We start from the raw sequence: 10,878 nt of genomic DNA, 5'->3' as shown, positions 1-10,878 counted from the left end.
AAAGAAAGAAAGAAAGAAAGAAAGAAAGAAAGAAAGAAAGAAAGAAAAACATTTTCTGTCTGTCTGTCTTTCTAGAACACTTAGTAGATGTCAGGTACTGTGTTAAGTTCTAAGGGTACAAATAAAAACAAGCAAGACAGTCCGTATCCAAAAGGACTTTCCAATCTAGTTGAGAAAGATGATACATAAAGAGGAGGAAGAAAGGAGAGTGTGTTTGGAAGGGCAGGATGCAGTAGTACACTGTCTTTTTTCCTGGTTCCAGGCTAGATAAGGCAGAAACTCATCTATCAGAGCTCAGTCACCAGGACAGCGTCAGTGTGAGGGTCATAACAATGATGGCCAAGTGCAGGTGCCTTTGAGATAGAGAGGAAAGAGGGACATTTGTTACCTGAGAAAAATAACAATCAGTTGATAAGACATTCCTATTTTGATTTTCCTTGTTTCTTTTGGAAACATTTTTGATAGATCTACCCCTTTAGTGGTCATAGCAAACCGAATGCTCTGTTCCCTAGCCTTTTTTTTGCTGCAGGGCGAGAAGAATGAAGTCATAATTTTGGTAGAGTTTTGATGGATGTTTTGACCAGGAGGAAATCCTGCTTGCTGTTATTAATACATTCACTTCATCAAGCATTTATTAAGCACCTCCTGTGAGCCATGTGGTGAGGTAGGAGGTGTGAAGTGCACAGCTGTTTGGTGATGGCACATCATTTAACCTTTCAGCACTCTGGGAGAATCTCTTAAAGCCTGAGTTAGTTACTGAGGAGATGTCAGTGGGCATCGGAAATAACAAGTGTAGATTTAAAAAAAAATCAAAAAAACCAAAAGGGCAGTCTTTGCCCTTAAGTAACTTCTGTTCTTTTAGGGGACGCAATATATACATAGATAAATATAAATTAATTGAGAAAGCAGACAATTGAGAAAGGTGGGGAAGAAAGGAAAAAAAGTTTCACTGGGAAGAAGTGATGTCTGAGCTGAGCTGAGGATGTCCTAGAAAGATAAGGATTCTAAGAGGCAGAGATGAGGAGGGAGTGCATTCCAGGCATAAGGGATGGATCTAATTTGTGAAACAGTCCATCATAAGAAAAAAAAAATCTTATTTGCAAGCACACAGTAGAAGGTAAACAAAGTCAACTCTAGGTATATTTGTAAAGTTGGCCAAGTTTTTAGAATCCTCAACCTCCCCATTTTGTGCTTCTCCCAACCCACCTTGTGACTCAGCCTATCCTCTAGGAATCCAGTGCCCATAGATCATAAGGTGTAGAATGGGGAAGAGCTCTCAGATTTTTAGTTCAGTTCTCTCTCTCTCCCTTTCTCTCTCTTTGCCCCTTCTTTTTCTCTTTGTCTCTCTCTCTGTTTCTCTCTCTTTCCCTCTCTCTCTCTTCTTTGTCTTTTTCTCCATCTCTTTTCTCTCTCTCTCCTTCATTTTCTCTTTTCTCTCCTTTCTCTCTCTTTCTCTTCTCTCTCTCCCTTCTTCCCTTTCTCTCCTCTCTTTATCTGTCTTACCCCCTCTCTCCTTCTCTTCTGCCCCCCTTCTTTCTGTCTCTCTGCTTCCCCCTCCTTCCCTCTCTGTCTCTCCTCTTTGTCTTTCTTTCTGTCTCTGTCCTTCTCACTCTATCTTCCTCCTTTCTCTCTCTCTCTCTCTCTCTCTCTCTCTCTCTCTCTCTCTCTCTCTCTCTCTCTCCTTCTCTCTCATAGATGATAAACTGACTGTCACCCAGGTAGCAAGTACCTGAGCCACTGTTTCTGTTCTCTAAGACTTTCTTTTGCAATCAAAATTGGAAAGGATCTGAAATCAGTCATTTACAGTTGTTGATTGATTATCTAATCAGATAAGGTTATCACAGCCAGACTTCTTCATTTTAAGCCTCTTATCTTTAATACTCTTTAGACTAGAGCTTTGTGCTCAGACCTCTTGGGCCATCTAGTGAAGCCAATGGACTCCTTTTCAGGGTAATGTTTTTAGATGTCTAAAATAAAATATATGAGATTACAAAGGAAATGTATTGATTTTTAATAATTATACTTTATTTTAACATTAATTTTTAAAATTTTAAGTTCTAAATTCTCTCCTTCCCTCTAGTCCCTCCCCCACTCATTGAGAAAGCAAGCAATATGATATCAATTATACATGTGAAGTTTTGCAAAACATATATTCCATACTAGCCATGTTGCAAAAAAAAAAAAAGAAAAAGAAAAAGAAAAGGCAAGAACAAGAAAGTAAAAAAAAAAGTTTGCTTTGATCTGCACTTGGAATTCATCAGTTTTCTTCCTGGAGGTGGATAGAACTTTTAATCTTGAGTCTCTGGAATTGTCTTGGATCATTATATTGATCTGAGTAGCTATGCCTTTCATAATTGATTATGTTGAAATATCACTATTACTGTGTACATTGTTCTCCTGGTTCTGTTCACATCACTTGGCATCAGTTCATATAAATCTTCCCAGGTTTTTTTTTCTTTTTTTCCTTTAGATTTTTAGGCAATTGGGGTTAAGTGACTTGCCCAGGGTCACCCAGCTAGTAAGTGTCAAGTGTTTGGTCTGAGCCCGCATTTGAACTCAGGTACTACTGACCTCAGGGCCGGTGCTCTATCCACTGCACCACCTAGCTGCCCCCTCTTCCCAGCTTTTTGTGAAAACATTCTACTTGTCATTTCTTATAGTGCAATAGTATTCCATTGCAATATATACCACAACTTGTCCAGTCATTCTCTAATTGATGGACATCCCCTCAATTTCCAATTCTTTGCAATCACAAAAGTAGCTGCTATCAGTATTTTTGTGCATATGGATCCTTTTCCCTTTTCTTTGATCTCTTTAAGATACAGACTAGTTGAGGCACTGCTGGGTCAAAGGGTATACACAATTTTATAGCTCTTTGGGTATAGTTCTGAATTAATCTACAAAATGGTTGGATCAGAAACCAATTATATTGAAAGAAAGTTATCAAAATATGAGGAAAAGCAAGTTCTTGAACCCTAGGTTAAGAAGCCCTGCTTTAGAGAGAACAGTCACATCAACAGAAGCATTGTTAATTGTGAAATTTGTACCTTCTTAAAGGAACTCCATTCAATCAACAAGCATTTATTAAATACCTACTATATGCCAGTCACCGTTATAGGCCTTGGGGATACAGAGACAAGAATGAAGCAGTCCCCAACCTCATGGAGTTTAGATTTGATCATATCAGTTAGCAGTTGGGGAGATTTGAGGAGGGGCACTATGACCACTGAGATCTAGGTAGACTTAATAGTAAGGCCTTCCTGAAGGTAAACTCAATTTAATTATTTTAGAATATAAGGGAATAGGTCAGAAAAGACCATCTATGGGTATCTGTTTTCCTTTTGCTACTCATCCACCTTGGGTCCTAGAATCTTAGTGTTTAAAGGGAATTTAGAGATTATCTTGTCAAACATGGCCTCGTTCTGGCTATTGGAGGCCTCACTGGAGATATCCTGTCACTGGATTTTGCTATAACCTGGAGTCCCCTCCTGACTAGAACAACCAGGGAGGGCTCCTGGTCCCCTCCCACTCATCTCTCCCCTTGCCCTAGGATCCTTTGAGTTCATATTGTATACTTTCTAGCTCATTTATGATTGTAAATTAGCATTTAATGATACTATTTTGTATTGTGATGCCCCTTTTTTCTGATGGCCTTGAATGCACCCCTATTTCCTTTTCCTCCCAGCCCAATTTTGGCTTCCAGGGAAGCACCATGTTGCTGTACTTAGAAGTCACAGGAGCAGAGTTCGAATCTTTGTTCTGCCACTTTTGGGCAAGTCATCTATAGGAACACAGATTTAGAGCCACAAGTCCAACCCCCTCTCATTTTACAGGTGAGGAAACTGAAGCTGAGACAGGTTAATTGATTTGCCCACGATCACGTAGCTAGAGTTCCTGAGGCATGATTAGAACTCAGGTGTTCCATACTCCAATTCTAGCATTCTATCCACCATGCCATATAGCTACTCCTAAGCCTTCTTTGGCCTCAGTTTCCCTGTTTGACAGGATGGGCTCGGAGGTCCCTTCCGGCTCTGGACCTCTGACCATATGATCTTTGGGGATTTCTGATAATAAAGTGTGTTATACTGTAATCCATCTTCTTTGTTAACAGAGATATGGTTTTCTGCCTCCATGGCATTTTCAGGTTGGTGGGTTTTTTTGTTTGTTTTGTTTTCCCTCTTCTTAAGGTTTTAGTTTTCCAAGTTTACATCAATTCCATTTGGCCTCTTGGAAATCAGAGAGCATCCTTTTGTGTGGTGTACTTTTATGAAGAACTGTTAACGGGTTTTACTGAGCCAATCTCTAACCTGAGAATGTAGAAACATCAGGCTAGAGACAAAGTAACAGTAATTAAGTATTGTTTACTTAATTGGTTTCATTATGAGGAACAGATTTGCAAATCGGGAATTCTCCTGATCGGAATTCCACCTTGCTATAGTGTAGGCAGAGATTTTATATATATACATATATACACAGATATATACATATACATATGTACACTTATACATACACACATATACACGTATACACATACACATATACATTTACATATGTACAGATATACACACATATACATACGTATGCATATACACATACACATACATACACATATACATATACACACATACATATATACAATACAATACATATGTACACATACAAATATACCTATATACACACATATGCATATATACATATACACACTGTACATATACACATATGCATATATACATTTACATGTATACAAATACACACATATACACATACACATATACCTATATACACACACGCACACATACATATACACACTATACATATACACATATGCATATATACATTTACATGTATACAAATACACACATATCTATGTACACACATATACATGTACATATGCATATATATGTGCATATGCATATACACACATACACACAATACACATGCACATATACATGTATACAATACACATACATATACACATACGTGCGTATATACATACACGCGCATACATGCACATACACACATATACATATGCACACACACATACATATACACTACTTATATACACATATACATACACACGCACACATACATACACATATACACACATATGCATATACATACACACATGTATATACAGACACGTAAAATGCACATGCAATACGCACATATACATATACACACATATATACATATACACATACACACACATATACATACATCACAACGGGAAGGGAGATGGGGAAGGTGGATTACTAACAATCCTTTCCCAAGGCCTGAGTTGCCACAAGCCCACAAGTTCCACAGTCACTAAGGTAACAGGTGTCCTGAGGTTCTGTGGGAACAGCATTGTTTCAGGTCCTTCCAGTCACTGCTTGGTAGGTCACAGGACCAGAGATCTGTAACGGGAGCAGGTTTTACAGACTTTGACTTGCTTCACTTAAGGTACACAGGCACAAGAATGCAGTGATTGTATTTCCAAGGGTTGGATTAATCATTTCAAGCTGCATTGTGAGCTTCTGACTCACAAGTTAGAAGAAGAGGCAATTCTGGAAAATCGAAATTATTAGCATATTGAATATATATCATTGATTATTATGAAAATCATAATTCCCTTCACATGGACCAACATCTTTTCCTGCTGTAAACTGTCATAGTAGGTAATCATATTTATTTGAAAAATTTAGTAACTGAGCCAGGGGTACGTCAGGAGTAAGCCCTGCCAAAGTGAGCATTTAATCCATGTTTGTTGACTGCCAATTTTAATTTCATACTATTGTTTTCCCATTTACTCCTGACCACTATAAATGAAATACCAGAGATTCACATCTTTGTTTAGCAGTACCACTGTGGTTAGATGGAAAGAAGAAACAAATAATTTAAGCTCCTTGAGGATCATGTCTTAATCAATATTTTGCATATAGTAGGCACTCAGTAAATATTAAGTGACTGAATGAATAAAGGGCTATGGTCAGTAAAGAAGGCACAACAATTTTCTAAACTCTGTCCTGTGTGGGGAACTCCCTCTACCAATGCAGGTCAGCTCTTGTTCTGCCTCACATGGCAGAATGTGGTCTTAAAGTAGGATTTCTTAATCTGGAATTCATCGACTTCCAAGGAGTCAGATTTCAGAGGATTGATGAACTTGGATGGGAAAAAATGACATCTTTATTTTCACTAACTTATAACTGAAATTTAGCATTTCCTTCAAGAACGAATGTAGGCAACAAACCCTCATTCTGAGATAGGGTCCCGTAGGCTTCACCAGACTCCCAAAAAGGTCCATGACACAAATGGTTAAAATATCTGTCTCAGAGAGTCACCTGGACAACTGAAAAGTTTGGTGACTGGTCCAAGCTCATAGAGCTACTGTATGTTAGAATCACAACTTGAGCCCTGGTCTTCCTCACTCCCAAACTGGGCTTTAAGCGGCCATTAAATATATCTTTTCAGTGTATCACTATATGCCATATTGGGCTAATATTAATTCTCTGTGCCTTCAAAATTAAAGGAAAAATGTTAAAAATCACACTAGTAGGCTACTTCAGTAGGTGACATTTCTACCTGTACTTTCTTAGGTTGATAAGGCCAGGGAGTGATGCTTTATCACCATGCCTATTTCAGTCAATTTTGAACACACTGCTTTTATGGATTACGAGAGGCCAAGGGCACCCCTAGCCTCCCTTTCTCCACAATCTAGGTGTAGGATGTTGTTGTAATAATTAATTGAATACTTAAAGGATCTCTGGTTTCATTGTTCTACCCATGTACAGATGGCAACTTCTTTATGCCTCAGTAGACTTTTCCTCCCTCTGTCAAACATTGTAATAACAGTAACGACAATAATTCACACTTGAATAAGTCTTTACCTATATTGTCTGATTTTATGCTCACAGCACCCACGAGGGGTCAGTTGGTTATGCCTATTTTGCAAATGAGGAAACTGAGGCTTAGAAGTTAATTGACTTGCCTAAGTGAACACAGCTGTTAAGTGATTGAGGTGAGACTTGAATCTGATCCTCTGATTCCAAATCCATTGTTGTTATGGTGGCTTTCCCTAACATATTGGTAGTACAGGTAGCTGGCCCGTTAATCTGGGTCTTACCGAGTGGGGTCTGTCTTGGTAGAGCCATGGGAGACAGCTGTCTTGTAGTGGAAAGGGCCATTGAACTTGGAGTCAGAGGCTATGTCATAGGTTTATAGACTTAGAGCTAAATGTACCCTGGAGCTCATCAGATCCAACCTTCTCAGTTTATCATTGAAGAGACTGAGGCCCAAAGAGATTAAAAGTCTTAAGCTCTTTAGGGGCACACAGGCTGCAAATGATAGTGGTGGTATTTTGTCACACATCCTCTGGATTCAGAGCAGAAGTACTATATTGTCACCTAATATCCTAAGGCCTTAGTTTTACCATCTATAAAATAAAGGGACTGTAATAGATTTCCTTTAGGGTCTCTCCTAACTCTAAGAATTCTACCAAGGCCATCTTGAATCAAAGCATCATCTCAGGTATGACAACAGACTGACAATTATTACTTTTCTATCTTCCCTTTTGAAAAATCTTACCTGGTCATCAGACCTTTTTGTCATTCTGTGGGCTCAGGTTTCGGTTTCCAAGGTCATAATTTATCATTGACATTTAAAGGAGACCAATTCCTGATTAAGGAGTATTCTCATAAGAAAGTTCTCTCCAAATAAGATTTATGATAAATTCACTAACCTCATCTTATAGAATGTAAACTCCTTGAGGGTAGGCACTAGGTCACTCTTATATTTGTAGTCCTTTGCCTCATAAAAAGTACCTAACAAAGGCTTATTGGTTGATTTGGTTTTTTTTGTTTGTTTGTTTTAGCTTTCATTTGCCAATTTTTATTCGTATTTTGAGATGAATCTCCCTTTTTGGATTTTAAGCTGCCCATTAGTTTGCTACAGTCAGGGAATTCATGAAAATGCTTTATTGATCCAAGTAAAACATAATTAAATTTATATTATTACTGTGTCTTATCCATGATAAGTGCTTAATAAATATTAAATTGAATGAAGATAATTTTCTTTTTGAACACCAAGCAATATGCCCTTTAAGCAAAAGGGAACTTTGGATTAGCTGTATTACTAAGTATTTTCATTAGCACAGACAATTAAAAATTTAATGAGTTTTTAAATCTTTTCTTTTTCAGTTATACTTGCATAACTCTGCATAATAGGTCAAGATCATAAGATCATTGATTCAGAAAGGGAACCAGGAGGCCAGCAAATGAGAAACCGAGGTCCACAGAGGTTAAATAACTTTTGAAAAAAATCACAATTGAAAAATAAATGACAGTTATACATATGTAAAATGAAGACTTGAGAAGTCATCTCTAGCAGTACCTCCAATTCTGTTATGTTACTTTTTATACACCAGTGATCAAGAAGAGAAAACAGAACATAACACATGCCTTGGGGAGATGGGGATATTAACAGCATGAGGATGTTAATGTTAACAGTTAATTTGTGGTACTTGTGGTTAGTGATAATTTTTCTGGCTGTTAATTCATCAGAAATAATTGATAGAGATAACTCTAGTATTCTATTACAATTCTAGTAAAAAAAAAACTTACATTTTCCTTCTCTTCAATGCCTTTTATTATTTATTTTTATTTTTTCTTTCTTTCAATTTTTTGTTTTTTCATTAGAGGCAGCATTGTGTCGTGGATAGAGGGTGGCCTCGAAGCCAGGACAACCTGGGTTCAAGTCTTACCTCTGATATATTTCTGGCTATGTTGACCATTTCACCTTTCTGTCTAGGTGATTCTCATACGGTTCTGACCTGTATTGGTAGTGGGAGTTACTCAATACCAATAAAATCACAGGTCTGGTACCTATCCCTATAAATGTTTTGTTGACACTTTAATCACTATCCCCCGGCCACTTCCCAATGACCTGCATATCTGAAAATAAAACCCTTCTTTGTAGTAAAGAAGAGCAGTTGAACAAATTAGTGTAGCACATTGGCCATGCCTAAGAGAGTATACCTCATTTTGCACCTATAGTCCACAGTCTCTGGCTAAGAAGAGGAAGTTGACTTGAAGAGATTGAGAATTCAGCATTCTGAAGCCTGTCAACATAATCTAAGAACTTAATGGGCTCCTAGAATTATGTCAAGATTTAGAAAATGCTCTCTGATCTTCAAGTTCTTCAGTTATTAAGTGAAATTCCTTTAAGATTTTTTCATGGGTATTAGGTTGAATAAGGGAAGCTATTTTTTTTCTTCCTTTTCAAAAAGTAGCTTAAATTTTCTATCTTTAAAACAATTAGGCCTTTGTTGTTCAGTTGTTTTCAGTTGTCTGACTCTTTGTAACCCCATTTGAAGTTTTCTTGACAAAGATACTAGACAGGTTTGCCATTTTCTTCTCCAGCTCATTTTACAAATAAGGAAACAGGCAAACAAAGTTAAGTGACTTGTCTAGGGTAACGCAGCTGGATTCTAAAGCTAGATTTCAACTCAGGAAGATGACTCTTCCTGACTTCAGGCCTGTAACTCTATCTATTGCACCAGCCGGCTGCCTGATTAGGTACCCTGCATCCCTGAATGATATACCATTCTATTGCTTACGTTATTGGTGTCAAAGAGATTTGCTTATGCCTCTTGGAATCCCTAGGTCCCTCCAAGGCTCAGCTTAAGTTCCATCTCCTAAAATTTTACCCTAACCAGGTGCTTTGATTTTTGTCTTTGTGTCGCTGGGACTTCTCTTGTTGAATTGAATTGGTTTTATTCTTTACAGGACCCTGAGGTAAGGGCTTTATTTTACTAAGCAACTAAATTTAATCAAGAGTATGCTGTATACGTAACATTGACTTTGAACTCAAATCTTTTATGAGAAAATTTTCAACAAAATTAATTTCATCTTAGACATCACCTTCCTATGTGAAGAATTTATTTTAGTTCTTATGGGAGATGTCTTGCACTCATATTTGGTGATACACTAACTTTGTGATTCACTCGTTGCTGGCAGGTCTCTGTCTGATGCCCGCCATGTCTGGCTTTGAGGATGCTGACACTGAGGAGACACTCACTTGTTTCCAAGTTACTGTCTATCATCCAAACCAAGAGCATAATCAGGTGTTTCAAACGCTGAGGTTTTTCAATCGAGAACGGCTGTCATCCATGGAAGTGATAAAGTTTGGCCGGAGTCCCAACCTGTGTCATTATACCTTTCAAGACAAACAAGTCTCCAGAGTTCAGTTCTCTTTGCAGCCATTTAAACAATTCAACAGTTCAGTCCTCTCATTTGAAATTAAAAACCTGAGTAAGAAAACCAGTCTGCTTGTGGGCAACATAGAACTCGGCTATCTCAATAAAATGGACCTTCCAGGCAGGTGCATCGTGCGGTTTGGAGAATACCAGTTCCTGATGGAGAAAGAAGACGGGGAATCCTTAGAGTATTTTGAAACACGCTTTGTGCTGGCCCCACGGTCACTCTTAGAGGAAAGACACTATGGAAAGCCTGTACCTGAGAATGGCTTTTCTTCATCCACATTGCCCACAGAAATGGATGAAAATGAATATTGAACAAATGGAGATGAGGACAGGAAAATCATAAAGGATATGGGAAGGCAGGCAACTTGATGGATATTATTTGGGTAGAATTAGTTAAACTTCAACAACATTTCTGTCTTCCATGCCATCAAATGGGGGTATTTTAAATTCAATGCTTTGTTGTTGTTGTTGTTGTTTTTTAATTCTGTAGTTTTCTTGGGCATTGAACATCACCAGAGGAAGAGGTTCAGTGCTTTGGGTGGATCCTTACTAAAGGATTTACTGAAAAGCATTGATGTGAATTGCACAGGATATGAGGGGGTCTCTCTCTCTCTCTCTCTCTCTCTCTCTCTCTCTCTCTC

General features: G+C 38.0%; 2 protein-coding genes across 5 annotated transcripts in view; one reads left to right on the top strand and one right to left on the bottom strand.

Moving 5' to 3' along the window:
• Positions 1-7,163, bottom strand: part of LOC114024386 — a 9,162-nt gene extending 1,999 nt beyond the window's left edge. The window contains exon 1 of the mRNA XM_027837384.1: positions 7,103-7,163. Coding sequence (XP_027693185.1) covers positions 7,103-7,163 — 61 coding nt within the window. The remainder of the gene's footprint in view (positions 1-7,102) is intronic.
• TIFA (TRAF interacting protein with forkhead associated domain) overlaps positions 1-10,878 on the top strand; it is a 12,592-nt gene extending 1,714 nt beyond the window's left edge. For all 4 annotated transcript variants that reach the window (XM_027837394.1, XM_027837393.1, XM_027837391.1 and 1 more), the window contains one exon: positions 9,993-10,878. In XM_027837394.1, coding sequence (XP_027693195.1) covers positions 10,004-10,549 — 546 coding nt within the window. In that variant the 5' untranslated portion in view covers positions 9,993-10,003 and the 3' untranslated portion in view covers positions 10,550-10,878. The remainder of the gene's footprint in view (positions 1-9,992) is intronic.

Source organism: Vombatus ursinus, unplaced genomic scaffold (assembly GCF_900497805.2).
Source record: "Vombatus ursinus unplaced genomic scaffold, bare-nosed wombat genome assembly UNPS02014821.1, whole genome shotgun sequence".
In the NCBI taxonomy this organism is placed as follows: domain Eukaryota; kingdom Metazoa; phylum Chordata; class Mammalia; order Diprotodontia; family Vombatidae; genus Vombatus; species Vombatus ursinus.
The sequence above is the reverse complement of the archived record's forward strand: the minus strand, read 5'-3'. Positions and strand labels throughout refer to the sequence as shown.